This window comes from Schistocerca gregaria, chromosome X (assembly GCF_023897955.1).
Source record: "Schistocerca gregaria isolate iqSchGreg1 chromosome X, iqSchGreg1.2, whole genome shotgun sequence".
Lineage (NCBI taxonomy): Eukaryota > Metazoa > Arthropoda > Insecta > Orthoptera > Acrididae > Schistocerca > Schistocerca gregaria.
This window is the reverse complement of record NC_064931.1, coordinates 806,832,219-806,853,721: the sequence shown is the minus strand read 5'-3', so window position 1 is coordinate 806,853,721 and position 21,503 is coordinate 806,832,219. Positions and strand designations below refer to the sequence as shown.

Genomic DNA, 21,503 nt, shown 5'->3' with positions numbered 1-21,503 from the left:
AAAAGAATTGAACTATAATAGTATCACACCTGTACATCCACGCACACTGAGTACTATAGTTTATTTAACATCAAACAAACTTTAGGCATTGTTGTATGATTCATTTGTCGTTTGTAGTCAACCACTTTTAAATTATGATGCTTACAGTGTCATCTATTGCTACATTTTGTAACTACCTATTTTTCTACTGCCATACATTTTCCCCCTTCTCCGATAACATTCTGTTTCAATTTGACATCATTTTGGCCAGTGGTGTTATTTATTCAGTGATCTGTACATCTACATCTATAAATATACTCCACAAGCCACCGTATGTTGCATGGCAGAGGGTACACTGTACCACTACTAGTCATTTCCTTTCCTGTTTCACTCACAAACTGAGGGAGGGAAAAATGACTTACTTTATGCCTCTGTATGATCCCTAATTTCTCATATCTTATTTTTGTAGTCCTTACAAGCAATGTATGTTGGTGGCAGTAGAGTCATTTGGCAGTCTGTTTCAAATGCCAGTCCTCTACATTTTCTCAATAGGGTTTCTCAAAAATAACACTGTCTTCCCTCCCTCACCCTGGATTCCCATTTGAGTTCCTGAAGCATCTCCGTAACACTTACATATTGTCCGAAACTATCAGTAACAAAACTACCTGACGACCTCTGAATTGGTTCGATATATTCCTTCAATCTGACCTGATGTGGATCCCAAACACTCAGGCAGTACTCAAGAATAGGTCGTACCAGTATCCTATGTGTGGTCTCCTTACAGATGAACTACAGGTTCCTAAAATTTTCACAATTCACCAAACCTGACATTTCGCCTTCCTTGCCACAGTTCTCACATGCTCGTTCCATTTCATATCGCTTTACAGTGTTACACCCAGATATTTAAAAGCCTTGACTGTATCAAGCAGGACACTGTATCCAAACATTATAGGTTTCTTCTCCTACTCATCTGCATTAACTTACATTTTTCCACAATTAGAGCTAGCTGCCATTCATCACACCAACTACGAGGATTGCCCGGAAAGTAATGCACCATAGTTGTTTTCTTCAACAATTCTTAATTGAACGTAATAAGTATTACACACATGAAAGAATGGTGTTTTATCCACATACCCTGTTTTTCCACATAATCTCCAGCCCGCTCTACAGCCTTTCTCCAGCGTGAAACAAGAGTGTGTATGCAATGTCGGTATCAATCTTTGTCCTGGTGGCGGAGCCAGTGCTTCACTGTGTGGATCACCTCCTCATCGTCCTCAAAATGTCTTGCGTGAATGTGGCATCCTTTAATGGCCCAAACATGAGCAAGTCCAAGGCGGCTAAGTCAGGTGTGACAGCTGTGGATGGTCTCCCAACTGCTGCAAATCGTGGAGCTACGCCAAACCACTTTCTGATGCCATCACCTTCTGTGCCCAGCAACTAACTGTACTTCTGTCAACAGCAGATGCTCCATAGACTTTGCACAAGAATTTGTGAATATTCCCCACAGTTTCTTTCTCTGCAGCAAGAAACTCAATGATGGCATGTTGCTTGTAACGTACATCATCTACAGATGCCATTTTGAAACTGTCCTGCAGCTACGCTATCTGTCGGAAGTGCTGGAAACTTGGCGCACTCACTCAGGAGACTTCAAATAAGACATACGTAACGTTCTGTATTCATAGCATTGTTTTCTACTGAGAAAAAAAATGTGCTGCATTACTTTCTGGGCAACCCTACCAGAAATTTTATCTAAATCATCTTGTATCTTCCTACAGTCACTCAACTTCGACACCTTACCACACACACGACAGCATCATCAGCAAACAACTGCAGATTGCTGATCACCTGGTCTGCCAAAACATTTATGTATACAGAGGACCACAATAGTGGTACTATCACACTTCCCTGGGGTGAGGACTACTGATGGTACAGCTATATTTTTCACTGATAAATGTCACTCATTAACTCTCCTTATATTCTCTTGTTTGTGAATAGTTACTATAATAGTACACGTGTTATGCTTCATAGTGTGACTCTACCCGTCCCCCCCTGGTGATGTTCAGTGCATCCAGGCTTTCAACAATCCCATAACGCAGCACTCCAAATCAATTCTCCTTTTTGGGGACTTTAAGATATGTAACATGGTGTGAGGCTTTGTCATCGTGTGCTCTCAGCATTTGAAAGCATCATACAAAAAGGATATCTTTTGCACATGCGGCAGAACACGCTTCGGCACTACTACATGGTCATTTTCTGCCATAGATCTTTCAGTATGCTCTCTGATTGAGAATCTGTGATCAGATTACACCTTCCTGATTTGGATATTCTGGCAGGTTTAGCAGTGCCTAGAAGGAAGCCACAGAAACTGACCAGTGGGATAAGGATATCTTTTAGAACGAAGTGGGAATTACATCAAAATTAAAATGTTGGAATTAGCCGCAGTTGAGTTGCAGTAGTCCAGTTTGATTGGTTTCATAGACAGCTTCTGTAGCAGGACTTTCCACACAGTCAGTAGAGCCATTTCGAGTTCACGGGATGCACGACACATCGATTTCTTTGGACTCCTTATGAATGTCTCTCCTACATGCTCCACATTCATTTCACTCACAGTGGGACATCCGCTTCTCTTTGCTGGGCACAGGCAACACGTCATAATGAATTTGTTGTGCCATTGGTAAAGGGCCTTCCTTGTTGGTGGCTTCTTACTGTACTTCGTTCTAAACATCCATTGAACAGCTCTAGCATACTTGTTTTTGTCAAACTACAACACACAGAAAGCTCGCTCCATACCTGAACTCGTCATGTTTGTGACTAGCGCTGACTATCGGCAAATTACCAAACTATGCTGTGGCGGTATACATGAAAAAAACTTTCAGGGTTTCTCTTCAAAATAACATATGTATGACATTTGTATAATGTTTGGTTCTTGTGCAATAAATAATTGAGTGTGTTCCCAGACTTTATGTACACTTTGCATACAATCTAAATGTATATTACAACAATGTAGGAAGAGACAGATTGCTACTTACAGTAAAAAAGACAGATCAAGTTGCAGACAGGCACAACTAAAAAGACACTCACATACAGCTTTCAGCCACAGCCTCTGTCAGTACAACACACACACACACACACACACACACACACACACACACACAAAAAAAAAAAAAAAGAAAAAGAAATGTAAACTAACCTCATGCACACACAACCACCAACTCCAGCATCTTGAGACAGAGCGCAACATCACGTGCGATGTGAGCAGCAGTCTGAAGGGGAAGGTGAAGGGGAAGGGAGAGTACTGTATGGGTGGGAAAAAAATGAACACTGTCAGGTGGAGCGTGCAGGGACTAGATTGCCAACAGCTACATTGTCAGGAGGTTGTGGGACAGGAAGGCGGCAAAAAAAAGGAGAGGATTGGGGGAATACAGGCTCTTGGCCACAGTTTGACAGAGGCCGTTCATCCTGGTGGTCAGCTGGTTGGTAGTCATAAAGCTGTGCACTGATTGCAGCACAGCTGGTAAATGAGATGGCTGCTTTCACAGGTGGCCCGACCCCTGATGGAGAAGGATAAACCTGTGACAGGACTGGAATAGAAGTGCTGGGTGGGTGGATGAGGCAGGTTTTGCACCTGGGTCTCCCACAGGGGTATGATCCTTGTGGCAAAGGGGTTGTGATTGGGAGTGGCATAGGGATGGACTAGGATGTTGTGGAGGTTGGGTGGATGACGGACCACTACTTTAAGGACCTGGGAAGTATCTCAGGGAGGATGTCCCTCATTTCAGGGAACAATGATGGGTAAACAAAGCCCCGGCAAAGAATGTGATTAAGTAGTTCCAGTCTGGGGTGGTACTGGGTGATGAAGAGGACACTCCTTTGTGGCTGGTTCTTGGGAGTGGTGGGAGGATTGGGGGTGTGACAGCGAATGGCATGGGAGATCTGTTTGCAGACTAGGTCTGGGCGATAGTGCCTATCTGTGAAGGCCTTGGTGAGACTCTCAGAATACTGAGCAAGGGAGTTTTTGTCACTGCAGATATGCTGCCCAAGGTTGCCAGGCTATATGGGAGTGATTTTTTGGTGTGAAAGGGATGACAGCTGTCAAAATGCACGTACTGTTGGTGGTTGGTGGGTTTAACGTGGACAGAGATGCAGACGAAGCCAGCAGAGAGGAGGTGAACAACTTCTGGGAAGGTGGCACGCTGGGTTTAGGAGGACCACATGAAGCAGATGAGAGATAATGTGTTGACGTTGTGAAGGAATGAAGATAGAGTGTCTTGGCCCCGAGTTCAGAGAATGGGGAAAGACATCGAAGCTTGTAAGGAAATAGTTTGGACAGGTTCATATACCCATAGCTGCCAATCTTGGTAAGTGGCTGCCAGTAATCACATAGCAAATATGGAAGCGGGTTTGTGGGCTCTCCCACAGAGTATTATTATTATTATTATTATTATTATTATTATTATTGCTCTTTCCCTTCTCAGGCATTATGTCTGGTTAAAAATGGAAAGTGATGCGCACCTTGATCAAGCGTGACTTCCTTTTAACTGTACGTCATATGTTACATTGCATTTAGACACTTTCATGTAATTGAACATCTATCAATAATTACAGATTTCTGTAGTTGTATATATATGTTTGGATGTAGCTGTATTGCGTTGATGTACTGGTGGATATTGTGTGGTATGACTCCTGTAGTTGATAGTATAATTGGTATAATGTCAACTTTATCTTGATGCCACATGTCCTTGACTTCCTCAGCCAGTTGGATGTAATTTTCAATTTTTTCTCCTCATTTAGAAATGGAGCTGTAGCTTGGATTGTGTCAAGGATTCAAGGATGGAGAAAGAAATACGCCCTTTCAAAGGAACCATTGCGGCTTTTGTCTGGAGTGATTTAGTTAGAAGATTTTTAAAACCAGAATCGCGTTTTAGTTCTTTAAACACTATATTTCAGACAATTTCTGACCCCAAATAAAGAAGATTTTCCAGTGATTAAAATAACTGTAAACGAAAAAAGTCAGGTTAAGAGGAAAACGCTAAAAATCAGATTAGTAAACATAACGGTGCTTTAGAAACATTTCTGTAATTTACAAATACTGCAAAATCAATACGCATACATCTCTAAAATTATTAATTAAAAGTAAAGTAAAACATGCAAACAAAATCCACTTACACCATGAAACAAGAAGCCTGTCTTCAGTGTTTTATACAAAAATATTTACAAGACTTTCTCATCCACTACCTATTCTTCCTAGATCTGCCTTTACTTCTATAATATAGAACCCTCACTGATGTCTCTTTGCACCATGAATCTGATCCTTTTGAAGAATAATACGGGTTTGTGATTATCCAGATTGTCTACTATGACCAAGTACCTTTGCAGTCTAGTTCACATATGTACAGGCATGTCATGCTGGACTACTCGCCCATGTCCTACACGATCTCTGCCCCGTTGGTTTCATTATTGTTTGAACCAGACAGTGTGCATTTATTTATTTTTTGAGTTTAGACAGTTGTCAATCACTGCACTGTGTCATTTCTGCGTTTAAGAATGTCAAAGTGCAAGAGAGAGGTGTTATCATTCAAAGATAAAATAAACGTTAAACGTTATTGATTCATTAAAAATGAAGGTGGCAGTTGACGCTAAATAACGAAAAGTGTGAGGTGATCCACATGAGTTCCAAAAGAAATCCGTTGGAATTTGATTACTCGATAAATAGTACAATTCTCAAGGCTGTCAATTCAACTAAGTACCTGGGTGTAAAAATTACGAACAAGTTCAGTTGGAAAGACCACATAGATTATATTGTGGGGAAGGCGAGCCAAAGGTTGTGTTTCATTGGCAGGACACTTAGAAGATGCTACAAGTCCACTAGAGAGACAGCTTACACTACACTCGTTCGTCCTCTGTTAGAATATTGCTGTACGGTGTAGGATACTTACCAGGTGGGATTGACGGAGGACATCGAAAGGGTGCAAAAAATTGCAGCTCGTTTTGTATTATCACGTAATAGGGGAGAGAGTGTGGCAGATATGATACGCGAGTTGGGATGGAAGTCATTAAAGCAAAGACGTTTTTCGTTGCGGCGAGATCTATTTACGAAATTTCAGTCATCAACTTTCTCTTCCGAATGTGATAATATTTTGTTGAGCCCAACCTACATAGGTAGGAATGATCATCAAAATAAAATAAGAGAAATCAGAGCTCGAACAGAAAGGTTTGGTGTTCCTTTTTCCCGCGCACTGTTCGGGAGTGGAATGGTAGGGAGATAGTATGGTTGTGGTTCGATGAACCCTCTGCCAAGCACTTAAATGTGAATTGCAGAGTAATCATGCAGATGTAAGTAGATGTAGATGAAAAGAGAAACTGGTTGTAAGTTAGCTGACGGGGATAGTGTAGGTACTTTGATGATAAGAGAACTTTTGGAAGAAGTTTTGTATTATTGGCTTTTAAAAAAACAGTCAACTGGGCAACGATATCTGGCCCTTTGTTCTGTGAAAAGGCATTACAGTTAAACAAAAAAATGGATGGCAAGTAACAGATGGATGCACAGACTGAAATCTCATCATAGAACTCACAAACTGGAAACAGAAAGTGAAAAAAATGTCAGTTGATGTAGATTCAGCAGATTTCTTTAAAGATGGTTTAAAAAAAAAAAAAAAAAAAAAAAGAGTTGTTGAAAATGACTATTACGTGGACTTTGTTTACAATGCTGATGAGATTGGGTTAAATTGGAAATCATTACTGTCAAACTCTTTAGCTTCTCAATAAGAGAGTTCAGCTAAATGATACGAAACTATTAAAGAGTGAATAACAATATTACTTTGCACAAACATTACTGGGACCCATAAAATGCCTTTGCTCCTCATCGGAAAATCAAACACCATATGCTTCAAAAATATCATTATTCCTTATATTTATGGAAGTCAAAAGTTGCCTGGATGAACACCAAACTATTAATTGACTGGTACAACAACAATTTTATCACTGAAGTAAAATAAATGAATAAAATTAAAAAAAATAATAATTTCAAAACAAAATTGGTAAACGGGAAAGGTCTTACTTTTACTGGATAATGCGCCAACTGCTGAACTGTTGGAGACAGAGACTGTGAAATTTTGCCTACTAATGTGTCATTCTTGCTACAATCAAGAGATGAAAGTGTTACTGCAACATTAAAATAACTTCAAGACAACTTTTACATAGATTGTTATCTGCTGATGAAGACAACTTAGAAGTCTTCTTGTCATTTTTCAAGCAAATGAATTTGAAGGAGTGTTGTTACAGGGTTGTAGACACATGGTATTTGGTTGAAAGAAAGACTCTGAAGCAAGCTTGTAACAGAATATTACATGGGAGCACAAAAATTCAATAACCGATATGGATGATTTTGTTTTGGAGGATATAAATGAGCTAATGACAAACATACTAATATACCAGGAATTTAGCGCTTATCATATGAAAGACTGGCTTACTTGTGACAGTAATGATAAAGGTTTTCCGATCATGTTGGATGACGAAATTGTTGAAAACATGCCGCACACAAACAAACAGCAGGAAATGCATAAAGATGGAACATAAGGAAATATAAAAGCAGAAAATGACGCACACCATCTCATGCGAAAGCAACATGACAAAGTACTCAAAAGATAACCATGTGTGGACAACATAGGTTACCTTTCTAGAATTAATAGCACAAAAATCTCTTTTCTTCATACATTTGATTATCCAGATTGTTGATAAACTGAATGACTTATGACAACAATTAGTCTAGTTAATCGAGTCTCCATTATAGATGCAGACAAAAAAACTGAGAAAGTATGAATTATCTATACAAATGACAAACAATGAAACTAACTACAGATAAATCTGAACTACACCTACTAAAATATAACTTACCTCCGCAACTCCAAGATCTGATATCTTCAGTGTTTCGTCAAGTGTCAGAAGCAAATTTCCTGGTTTTATGTCCTTGTGAACAATTCCTTTGCTATGAAGATACTCCAAGCCATCAATAAGTTGACTAAAGTACCTATCATAAATTTTGCAATTAATAAGATACCTAGAGTCTGCTAAACACAATCATTCCTTTAATTATTTTTGCAAATATTTAAAAGGTAAAGAGAGAGATGTCCTCAGAGTTATATTCTATTGGCTATTAAAATTGCTACACCAAGAAGAAATGCAGATGATAAATGGGTATTCATTGGACAAATATATTATACTAGAACTGACATGTGATTACATTTTCACGCAATTTGGGTGCATAGATCCTGAGGAATCAGTACCCAGAACAACCACCTCTGGCCGTAATAACGGACTTGATACACCTGGGTATTGAGTCAAATAGAGCTCGGGTGGCATGTACAGGTACAGCTGCACATGCAGCTTCAAGACGATACCACAGTTCATCAAGAGTAGTGACTGACGTATTGTGACGAGCCAGTTGCTCAACCACCATTGACCAGACATTTTCAATTGGCGAGAGATCTGGAGAATGTGCTGGCCAGGGCAGCAGTCTAACATTTTCTGTATCCAGAAAGGCCCATACAGGACCTGCAACATGTGGTCTTGCATTATGCTGCTGAAATGTAGGGTTTTGCAGGGATCGGATGAAGGGTAGAGCCACGGGTCGTAACACATCTGAAATGTAACGTCCACTGTTCAAAGTGCCGTCAGTGCGAACAAGAGGTGAGGTGACAGACGTCTAACCAATGGCACCCGTACCATCACGCCGGGTGATATGCCAGTATGGCGATGATGAATACATGCTCCCAATGTGCGTTCACCACGATGTCGCCAAACACGGATGCGATCATCATGATGCTGTAAACAGAGCCTGGATTCATCCGAAAAAATGACATTTTGCCATTCGTGCACCCAGGTTCGTTGTAGAGTACACCATCGCAGGTGCTCCTGTCTGTGATGCAGCGTCAAGGGTAACCGCAGCCATGGTCTCCAAGCTAATAGTCCATGCTGCTGCAAACGTTGTCGAACTGTTGTCTTGGAAATATCCCCATCTGTTGACGCAGGGATCGAGACATGGCTGCACGATCCGTTACAGCCATGCGGATAAGATGCCTGTCCGAATGCTAGTGATACGAGGCCGTTGGGATCCAGCTCGGCGTTCCGTATTACCCTCCTGAACCCACCGATCCCATATTCTGCTAACAGTCACTGGATCTTGACCAACACGAGCAGCAATGTCGTGATACGATAAACTGCAATTGCGATAGGCTACAATCCAACCATTATCAAAGTCGAAAACATGATGGTACGCATTTTTCCTCCTTACACGAGGCATCACAACATCGTTTTACCAGGCAACGCCGGTCAACTGCTGTTTGTGTATGAGAAATCTGTTGAAAACTTTCCTCATGTCAGCACATTGTAGGTGTCGCCACCGGCACCAACCTTGTGTGAATGCTCTGAAAATCTAATCATTCGCATATCACAGCATCTTCTTCCTGTCAGTTAAATTTCGCATCATTAGCACGTCATTTTCGTGGTGTAGCAATTTGAATGGCCAGTAGTGTATTTCCACTGAGTGCAATCAAATAGAACTAAAAATAATTATCTTGAAATAGCCCCAATATTCAGAAGTGGAGCAGACAACAAGGAGAAGAAATGTGAAGGAAAGAGGAATAAGTCCTCACCTGATAAATGCAATCACAGTCTATTAACTAATAAAACTATAAAATTGAAAACACAGTACTCTCATATTTCATAATCACTTCTGATAACAGTTCTGCAAAAGGTTCAAAGCTTTCATAATGTATCCTGTAAATCAAATGTCAACTGTCATTCTGTGAGTACAGTGTTGTTCCTCTAAAATTAAAGCTCATATGAAGGGCACCTTTCTCCATTGGCATTCCAACAACATAACTAAGTAAAACAGCTGCTGCTAATTCTTTACATATGAAAACAAATAGAAATATCTTTACCACCACCACCACCACCACCACCACCACCACCACCACCACCACCGTACAGATAAAAGTCAACTGCAGCAAAATTCAAGTGGAGTGCTCATGGCTGTAAGAACCAAATCCAGAAAATAATGGATTCTGAGATTGTATGTCATCTAGTCAAGAGATCAAGCCTGTCAGTGTCATAACAGTATACATGATCTAATGATGTGCTGTTATCACTATGCAGTTTTGTGGTGCACTGACTTTTCTGTAACACAAACTTTGGAGTTCAATATCTATTTCCCAAACAAATGTGGCACAGAGCTACCCAATTACACTTGGGCTCTCAGCTCTACTGGTAACAATTATTAAATCTATTGGTAGTTTTCAATGAAGATATTAATTAATAAAATATATGACCAGTTCTTACATGTCCTTTTAACAGGAGGGAATATTTTTTTTTTTAAAGGAAGAAAGAAGCAGAAAAGAAAAGGGAACTGGTGACAAACTGAGCATAACACACAAGATATTTATGATGAAACATTAAGTTAAATGGACACCACCATGGACAATTAGTTGGAGATGGTATGCACTTGTATTCCACAGCCTGTACAGCCACAATACCAAATCAGCAGACTTTATCAGAGCTCTCATATACCAAGGACCTTCAACTACAACTGGGAGTGATATTTCTCACCTACATTCTGCTTCACCAAGAAGAAATTTACATTATGTGTCAGGACAAAAATGAGAATTTGAACACTGGCTCTATATTATTATAGCATTCAAAACAATCCTTCACTTTGCCTTCGCAGCTTCCACAGCAGCTGACGAAGTCCCAATTGCAGTTATGGCCAGAATCCAATCAGTCTTAGTTATGTACAGTGTACAAGGCAGATTACATGATACTCTGCTCTCCAGATTTACTCAGAAATACTTACCGGTCTATTTGGGTTAATTCTGTGCACAGCTACAGTTCTAAAAGCAATCTAAATAAGGGCTGCCAGCCTTGTTTTGACTCAGGTGAAAGGGTTAAACTTGCTGCTTTTGCAAAATCAATAATTATTGCTCTATAGCTGTCTAACACCATTCAGCAAGATTTGGAAATTCAGCTATTGAACTGGAAAATGTACACTAAAAACAGTCATGAGACCACTTTCAGCTGGTTTCTAACAGCTTATGCTGATAATCTCCTAAACACAAAAACAGATAACAATTCGAAGTCAGAAGGTAGAAAGCCACATGAGAATCCTACAATTCAAGTTTCCACAGAAAAAATGTAATTTATTGGCTTCAATTAAACCTCACAAAGCCTGTCACTTTTATTGGCCACTACCTCCACTTTCCTAATGGCTCCACACACTATGACACCCCTTCCTATCGAAATCCACACACTCACTAAACTGCACCACCTGCCAAGAAAACTGGGATATTTATCGTAATTCTGTGGCCACACATGGGGACACACTTTAAAACTCTTTCAAAACTTTCTATATTGGCAGACAAATTCTACTGATCACCTAAGAGCACTCACTCCCAAATCAGAATACTCAACACACTTAGAACATAACTTCTCCACAAAGGTCACATGACTCTTCTTAAGCCTGCGAGGGCTACTGAGCAAGGTCTTCTTTTTCGAGCATGAAACTGCTTGATAAAACTGTTTCAATGTTCAGGCCTCTCTACCAATCACTCTAAAGAGTAGAAAACAATCACTGTCATTTTCACTGGCCATTTTCCACTCCCACTAAGACCTCTCCTCTTTATAAAAGTTCATTTCAAACAGGAACTGGAAAACACCTGCCACCTTTGAGAAGTCACTAGCCTTTAAGCCAGCACAGAAGCTTTCAGCCACAACCCATCTTAATGGATTACGGAAAGATCAGTGCACCACCCCCAGGCTGGACAAAGCCCTTTCCCTGGAATACTGGAAACCAGCTCTGGCACTCACAGATGAGACCACAGACATAGTACTGATATGTTACATGCTTATTCAAATGAGCTACTGCCAGTTATTAAGTACAAAAAGTGTCTTCTTATAGCGACTTTGAGTATTTGCTCTGTAAATACTTCTGTTTCAATGTCAGTCTTCAAAATGAACAGCAATATTTAAAAGCTAGACAACTTAAGGTGAATACCGCATATTATTCTTGCTGTTTGCTTTTGTGAATTTTTTTTTCCATTCTTAATAATGAGCTACTCTAAAATAATACTCTACAGGGCATCAATGGGTGGCAACTGCAAAAATTCCATTTTAAAGATAGTAAATCTCAAGATAAACAGAATTTCTGTAATAGTGGCAAAAATAAATTAACACGAAGACAATATGTATCTACCTTTGCAGATTTTTAAAATTCATATGATGTCATTGACCATAACATTCTACAGAACAAATTTGCAGAAATGGGAGTTGTTGAAAAGCTACTAGAGATTATCAGAGGAATCTTGGCTAACTAAGTTTAAAATATTATTCTATGGATATTTCTAAAACCCACTGAAATAATAAGAGAGTTCCAAAGGGAGATGAAGCTTCATCTCTCTTGTTTAACTGTGTATAAAAAAATAAATAAAGAAAGAAAGAAATAAAAAATTAAAAAAAAATACAAGAATGGTGCAAATAATTAAACGCCCTCCCCTGTCGACATATGGTGTGTATAAAATTCCATGTACATGTGGTAAAGTTTATATTCATACTACCAAAAGAAGCGTAAATACGCAACTGAAAGAGCATAAAAGTCTTTGTCGACTTGGAAAAATAGAAAAATCAGCTGTAGCGGAACATGCTCTTCAACCAGGCAACAAACCAAGTGAAGTTTTCGGATACTGAAGTTTTATCTACAACGTTAAATTACTATGCACGGCTATATAGAGAAGCTATTGAAATTTATTAACATCACGATAACTTTAATAGGAAAGAAGAGGCTATGAAACATAGCGATATATGGACAGTGGCTCTACAAAATTTCTAACAATTTTTATCTTTGACAAGGTGGTAATCTATAGTCAACCTTATCTTTGCTATGGATTATCACTGCTCATCACGTGTCACCTGAACCACGGCCCCCTTTCTCACAATATATAAGTCGCTCTCAGACACCCGCCCAGTCAGTCGGCAAGACTCAGCGGAGCAGCGCCTCTGAGGAAGTGCAGCGCAGTCCTGGACGAAACTTAAGGAGCAGAAAAGTTCTTGGACCACGACCTCACATCCCGGAAAGTATATCAACAGCCAAATAATTAAAACTTGGGAAACTGTTTAAATCTTTAAGGATCAAGACTATGAGGAATGGTTTGGAAATAATAATTTTGCGTTTTGCAAATGACATGGCAATAATGACTGAAGATTTTGAAACAGCCAGAAAAATAATTTACTGAAAGAATTAGCAGATCAAATGAGTTGCAAATATCTTTAAAAAGAAAACTGACTTAACAATGAACATAAAGAAAAATACAGCCTAGCTGAATACTAGGCACAGAACAACAAAACATGTAAGAGCTTTATATTCCTAGCCAAAGGATTACAGCCCTTGGGCTAGACAAGGCTTTTAAAGCAGCAGCCAGAATAGAAAGAAATAGCTTTTCAAACCACAGAAAACAACTGCAACAAAAATTTCTTTTTCTTAAACACTGAAATTCATCATTAAAACTGTCCTTGAGCCAGTGTATTTATAAGCAGCTGAGTGTCTCAGCCAGTCTGAAATACGTTTAGTAGCAGAATTAGGATGGAAAAAAGAAGATTTTATACAACATACTGGGTCCAAATTATAAAACCAAAATTTACATTAAAAATCTACACAATAAGTATATTAGCACACAGAAAAAAATTACAGACAGGTTGCGCAAATGCAGATTTCAGTTTTACAGCCACTAATGAAGAATGAATGGCTCCAAATGGACCAAATGACTCATTTGCCATCTTTGAGTCAAACCTGGAAACATGGATACAACAGTATATGAATTTAAAAAAAGACGAGGCTATGGGTATACAATGAGGAGAGACACAAAACTTGCATATCTTCAGAACAGCAATAGTACTACTCAGAACTTTGGGGATTTAGCGCCAGTCAGACAGACAAATGCTGTGCTAGACACCAAATTAATGAAAAAAATTTGGCTTAAAAAAAAAAAAAAAACCACAAAGGGAAAAACTGTCATAATGGTTGTATTCTTAATGTGTCGTTCGATGGCAGATAAAAAATATACACCACGCATTTATTTTAATGAGCTGCAATTTATGAAGCAGTATTTGTGTGCATGATTACATATAAATGATATTAAAAGCCTCTTATCCAGGTACAAAAACCTGTTATTTGTTAGAATTTCACAGACACCAAAAGCACACACATCAGACAAACAGATACTCAATTCTAAAAAGTATTACAGAAGTAGTAAGTCAATATAATACAAAAAAAAATATCTTATCACGTCTAATATGAATGACACAGTAAAAAAAAAGTGCAGCTGCAACTGGTGACAGGTTCACAGCAGTTCTTATAAGAATGAGATTGTACAACAGCATCCCTCTCAGTGTATAGTTTGCATGGACACACTCACTGTACTCATTATAGAAAAAATATTACTGTGTTTTAACTGCCAGTATAAAGTCACACTTTTGCTTCAAAATAAACATCCAAAACTGAGAAATGTGTAACACCAACATGTGAGAATGAATATAGTTATGGGAAGTCTTTGGCCAATATAAATAATGGAAGGAGTAAAGGTAACAACTCACTCTACAGCTGAGGTGTTAAGCTGTCAATATGCAACTAGAAGACACCTGAAGAGTGTGCCCACACACAGCTGTGCTATACTGCGAGTTGTTATCTTTCCTCCTCCTATTGTTTGAAAGTATGATATAAATTTGAGTGGCATAGACTATCGATTTTTCTCCACGAATGACACTGACTGACAAAGGACTTTATTATTTACATACATAACAATGTTCTTATAAAGAGCAGGTGTCAGATCACCAGATTAGGTTTTCTCCACAAATGGAGTGTACACAAATGTTTAATGAGCTCACCCATACCTGCCTGTGAACAAGGTCTGCTATAAATATATTAATGGAAATGATATCCTAAACTGTTAAAAATTTATTTTACTATAGAATTTCCTTTAGTTCAGTGCAAAAACTTTTACAATATACCCATTAACTTTTAGCTGTGTGGAAAATGAAACTAGCATTAGATACGGACAAAAACTAACCCATGTGCTTGCCAAAGTGGGAACTTCTTTTTAGGTGCACTTTCAAGCATATCTTGTAGTCCTCCCACACAATATTCCAATACCATATACATTTTCTGTTTTTCATCATTGTACAGCACCTCCACCAAATGTATTACATTCTTGTGTTGTAGTGTTTTCAGCAGTTGAATCTCCCTATAAAGTAAAGAACTTTCATTTAAGATTCACAACATACGAAAATAAAACAAGGCCTGTGTGAAAAAGTCTGATAAATTTTAATACCTGCTAAACAACTACAAAAAATATATCTAATAAACAAACAAACAAAAAATCTCGGATAAATTAAACACTCTCTCTCTCTCTCTCTCTCTCTCTCTCTCACACACACACACACACACACACACACACACACACACACACACACACACACACCAGCAGCAGCAGCAGCATCAGCATCAGCGGAAGCAGCAGCATTGCTGTTCTTATAAAAGACTGCTGTGTGCTGTGGATGTGAACTAGGCTGAGAAAAAGGCCCTTAATCACAAATTTCAACAATGCTTCAAGAAGTTAGCTGATGGCTTCATACATCTACATGGGTGCTCTGCATTTCACAATTAAGTGTGTGTAGAGGATTCACCGAACCACCTTCAAGTTATTTCCTACCATTCCACTATCTAACAGTGGTCGAAAAAAATGAACATTTAAATCTTCCTGTGTAAGCTCTGATCTCTCATATTTTATTACGATGATCATTTCTCTCTGTGGAGGTGGGTGCCAACAAAATATTTTCACATTCAGAGAAAAAAAAGATGGTGACTGAAATTTTGTGAAAAGATCCCATTACAATGAAAATTGCCTTTGTTTTAATGACTGCCACCCCAATTCCTGTGTTATATAAATGACATTCTTTCCCCTATTTTGCAATAATACAAAACAAGCTGCCCTTCTTTGAAGTCTTCCACCAATCCTATCTGATGTATATCCCAAACTGCACAGCAATACTCCACAAGAGGGCAAAGTGCAGGGTAGGCAGTCATTTACGTAGACCTCTTGCATCATGTTACTATATTTATAATGGTAATTCCTAAGTATTTAGTAGAATTCACAGCCTTTAGATTTGTGAGATTTTGCAGATTTCTTTTAGTATTCATGTGTGTGACTTCACACTTACATTTGCACCACAGAGCTGTGGAGTCACCTTAAGCAACCCAGAGGAGCATCACAAACTAGAAGTTTGAGTATTTGTGATCTCTACATGTTTTCAATATTAGACCCCTCTCCCTTAAATCTGGGATAAAAAAAAAAAAAAAGACTACAAACTACTCGTAAAAATGCTTCAACAGACTAGAATATTAAGGTATTGCTGATTGTGTGTGCAAGCATTTAGAAAAATATTACAGTTTGAAATACTCTGAGTGAGAAGAAAGCAGCACAGTTGACAAATTATCTGTATTATTAGCTGGTGGCACCAGAAATTTATTGTAATGGTATATTTCAGTCAAATCCAAATAGCAGTAGTAGTAAACTGAAGTCAGATGAGGTAGAAACTGTTTGCACATGAAACTGTTTCACAAGGGCAACCTCAAAGTTTTAATTGGATCTTTCTGGTACCCATCACACTCATCAGCAGAAGTAAATGAAAACTTCAGAGTGAAATGTATCACACTGTTGATAGCATACACATCAGGTAAATGCCATTTTCAAGTCATCTTTCACAAGATGAAAACTGAGGAATGTGGGCACTATGCAACTGGCACATAATTGTAAAGATAAGAGATATGTACATACCACACTAGTAGAGTAAGTAAATTATTTAGAGTCAACAAGAGTTAGCTATAATTTGTGACTGAAACACTGAGTTGAAAACTTTACAGTAAAAGGGAGACCACAACTCCCATTGACCTATATGAAAAAGGGCAGCAAAGGTAATTCATAAATAATATAACCTACATAGCGTGTCCATAAATTAATGCTCAAGCTTTTCGCAATGTTATGTCATGTTATCGATGGTAGGCAATGAAAACCTCATAACTAACTATCTGTGGAAACCCTTAATTCCAGTAATTAGTAACTCCATTATCAACAAGTGCTGGTCATACAGAGTTTAGGTAGTTAAAACTTTCAGGAGTAAGTTTAAAAGTTTGTTTACATTATTGTTTATTTACAGATTAGTAGGCTACAGGTTACGAAACTACTATAGTCTCGTGCCAACTTATTCTCTGCTTTTGTGTTAAGTTTTTCTATCAAACCATGTGTGACAGATGTGGTAGTTGCCGTAGAATTTTGAAAGGGGGTGTTCTGTGTAGACTAAGTTATGGCTTCATTGGGGCGAATGTAGTGGCGAGGAAACGAGGGTAGAAAATGAGGCTCTTCCATGGCAGTATAGGTTACGTAGAAAGGACAGAAAAATCGCAGAACAGGAGGCAAAAATTTGTGCCCTTAAGGCTGATTTAGAAAACACAAACTTGGAATTACATAGGTTAAGGGAGGAAAAAGAGACTGGGAACTGGTAAAAGGTAGCAAGCAAACGGTGAAAAAGGGAAACAGTTGAAAAAACTCCAAATTCAATTAGTAAATCAGTTTGGCTTGTTATCTGAAGTGGAGGAAGGGCCTCATCCAGATGTAGTTGAAAGTAGGTTGAAGCAGAATATTAGCTTACAGAAAAAAAGACAGGTTGGGATCAAACCAGAATAGGAAAAGAAGAATTCTGCTTATAGGCAGCAATCATGGGAGTGGTGTGGGCCAGCAGCTTCAGGAGAAATTAGGTGCAGGGTATCAGGTCACAAGTTCGTGAAACCAAGTAATAGCCTTAGCCAGGTGACAGAAAACTTAGGTCAGCTAGGCAGGGACTTTGAAAAAGAAGATCACATAATTATAGTAGGGGGAGCAGGAAACAGCCTGGCTATGAATCCAAGATACAGTATTAGGAGTGACCTGGATAAAATAGGAGCAGAAACTGAGCGCACAAATGTGGGGTTTGTGGAGGTCTTTCAGCACCATGATCAGCCCTGGGTAAACACTGCTGTAAGGCATGTTAACAATGAGCTGAACAGGATGCTCCAGACAGTGGCAAAATCTCACATAAGTGTTGTTCCAGTAAATGCTATTGGTTGATTGGGATACACTATACATGGCCTGCACCTGAACAGGATGGGGAAAAGTTAGTTAGTTTCTCTATTAGCAGAAACTGTAAGGGGGTCCACAGTCACACAAGGGGTGATCCCTGTGGTTAATGGGTCCAGGCAGACAGGTTTTTTAGGTTAAAGCCAGAGTCCAGACAGATGACAAAAAAATGGTTCAAATGGCTCTGAGCACTATGGGACTTAACATTGAAGGCCATCAGTCCCCTAGTACTTAGAACTGCTTAAACCTAACTAACCTAAGGACATCACACACATCCATGCCCGAGGCAGGATTTGAACCTGCGACCGTAGCAGTCGCTCGATTCCAGACTGAAGCGCCTAGAACCGCTCGGCTACAACGGCCGGCAGACAGATGACAATCAAGATAAATAAAATAAAAGAAACTTCACATACAGTTAATTGGGGTAAAGCTAAGGGCAGTATCAACATAAAAAATCAACATACAAAATAGCAGGGGAATAAAAAATATAGTAGATGAGCTATCAGTGTGTTTAGATGATCTCAAAAATAAGAATGAGATTGATATAATCTGTTTGTCTGAGCACCATGTAACTGTGGGCATGGATAGTGTCAGTAAAAGTGGGTATAATTTAGCATCTTACACTTGTAGGGCTAGGATAGATAAAGGAGGAGTTACCATTTTCATAAAACAAGGGTATAAATGCAAAACTGTAGAAGTATGCAAATTTTGTGTTGATCAGTAGTTTGAGGCTTGTGCATGTGAACTTCAGCTAGATAACGTAGTATTGATATTAGCAACAGTCTACAGGTCCCCATTAGGAGACTGGGAGCTGTTCATAAAGTTTGACTCCCTATTATGCTGTCTGTCAGACATAAAGAAGAAGTTATTAATCTGCGGTGATTTAAATGTAAACTTTCTAAGTAATTCTGATAGGAAAAGTGAATTAGAAGTGTTATTAACAATATATAACTTAGAATCAGTGATCAATTTCCCTACACGTATAGCTCAGGACAGTAGCACACTAATAGATAATGTATTTGTACAGAATGAGGATGTAAAAACAAAACACTTGCTTTCCCTGTGGTAAATGGATTGTCAGACCATGATGCACAATGGATTAACTTGCAAAACCTAACAGGGTGTGCAGTTCCCTTCCTATCTGAAACAGGAAGCTGAACTGACACTGATTGCTGATGATAAAAGCATCATTATTAATCCCGTAAAAGAAAGTCCAATTGAAAATGATACAAATAAGGTCTTTGGAAAAGTAATTAATTTATCTTCTGCAAATGGGCTTGCTCTAAACTTTGGAAAAAAAAAACAGAGTACATCCAATTTTCTTCTGCAAAAAGTAAAGTACAGTTCCTCCAATAAATATAACACATCCACAGAAGTCAGTAGACAGGGTAGAGCACACTAATTTTTTGGGTGTACATATAGATGATAATCTTAATTGGAAAATTCAGATTTTGAATCTCCTAAAGAGACTAGGTTCAGCAACTTTTGCCATCAGAATAATTGCCAATTTTGAGGATATAGAAATTAGTAAGCTAACATACTCTGCATACGTTCACTCTCTGATGTCACATGGAATAATGTTTTGGAGTAACTCAACATTTAGACAAAAAGTGTGTTCCCTGCTCAAAAGACAGTGGTTATAATAATATATGGGGTTCATAGCCACACAACTTGTAGGCATCTTTTTAAAAGATCAGGAATTCTTACAGCAGCCTCACAATACATCTACTCACTAATAAAATTTGTTCTCAACAACATGGACCAGCTTAGAAACAACAGTGATATTCATGATTATAATACCAGAAAAAAAGAAAGACTTACACTATCCTTTGCTCAACTTATCTTTGGCACAGAAAGGGGTAAAATATGCTGTTATAAAAATTTTTGAGAAATTACCAGATGAAATAAGGTGTCCGACAGACAGCAGTAATAGCTTCAAAAATAAATTTAAATAATGTCTCCTTGACAACTCCTCCTATACCATAGATGAATTCTTGAATAGGAATAAATAAATCTATAAATATAGTACATACATTTTGTGCCATTTAAGGGTATGAGGTAAATAATAGAAATATTAATCTTTAACTTTGTTTCATATGTGCATTTCTTGTGCACTTGAGATGTTCCACATAATGGCTACTGTACCGTGCGATTGATCAATGGAACATGCAACCAACTAACAAAGAGAGACTTGAAAGAGCACAGATTTCTCTCATCTTTTAATAACTAGGTTTCTATATTATAGTTACAGATGTAGCAACTTCCATCATTACATCATCTACGTATCATCTACCTCTATCTATTCTATTCTATTCTATACGTATATAAATTAATGTCTCGTCACAGTTTCTGTGTGTGACGGGAAATGTGTGCAAAGGGCACACAGAAAATATAGCTCAGATCAGACTGGCACTGGAGTCGGGAAGCTGGCAAATGGCCATAGCTTGTGCCAAACTATCTTTTGGCCACACAGTCTGCAGTGTACTGGCTCTACTGTCAGGCAGTCAGCAAGTGCCTGTAGCTCACACTGAACTGGAGCTGCAATTGGATGGACCAGATACACAATGGCTTGCAGCTCCCACTGTTGCGGCAAGATGGCACTCCAAATGCCAATCAAATATGGAACAGATGCCATTTGTTCCTCCTAAGAACATTCCTGGTGTGTGTTGCTGAAACTGTTTCAGTTATATGAAAGTGATGATATTCAGTTACCTGAAATATTTCTCTGAATTTTAGTCATAACTTGACACAATGGGCTGTAAAGAAAATAATTATTTAAATAAAAGTCCATTTTTAATGTATAACATTTTAAAATAAGTTTATGAAGTATAAAACTATGTAATACACAAAATATGCAATCACAAATTTTTACGACTATCTGTATGAGCTTTGGATTCTGCTTGGGGCTTGGAAAATTTAATTTATACTTTTTAGTCCAATTTAAAAATGTGGTATATTAACAATTAATTACTATTTAAATAATTATTTCTGATTTTGAGTCTTGTGTGTGAGAAATTTTTCAATCAATTTCAATCATTTTGATGAGATAACACAGATGTGGTAAATTTCAGTTTGTCTTGGTCTGAGTCAACAAATATATTGCTTCCTCCTACATAAACCTCACGAAAAGACTATGATGGCAAAAATTAGAAACATTCGAGCCCATATGGGAGGTTACCACAGCACCCTTCTTTCTCCAAACCATTCATGAGTGGAATGGCGAAAGGGGGGACACACCAGTGGTACATTAAATGCTCTGCACCACACATCAGACAAGAAAGCGAGTTAACATTGCACTGTCATCCAGTCCTGAAT

The 21,503-nt window shown here is 38.4% G+C and overlaps 1 protein-coding gene across 7 annotated transcripts in view; it reads right to left on the bottom strand.

Moving 5' to 3' along the window:
- The window catches only part of LOC126297457 (serine/threonine-protein kinase STK11-like), a 105,400-nt gene that overhangs the window by 63,494 nt on the left and 20,403 nt on the right, over positions 1 to 21,503 (bottom strand). For all 7 annotated transcript variants that reach the window (XR_007552524.1, XR_007552526.1, XR_007552525.1 and 4 more), the window contains 2 exons: positions 15,087 to 15,260; positions 7,873 to 8,005 (listed from right to left, as the gene is read on the bottom strand). Coding sequence is in view for 4 of the 7 variants with exons in the window: in XM_049988319.1 (XP_049844276.1) it covers positions 7,873 to 8,005; positions 15,087 to 15,260 (307 nt within the window). In the remaining 3 variants the exon portion in view is untranslated. The remainder of the gene's footprint in view (positions 1 to 7,872; positions 8,006 to 15,086; positions 15,261 to 21,503) is intronic.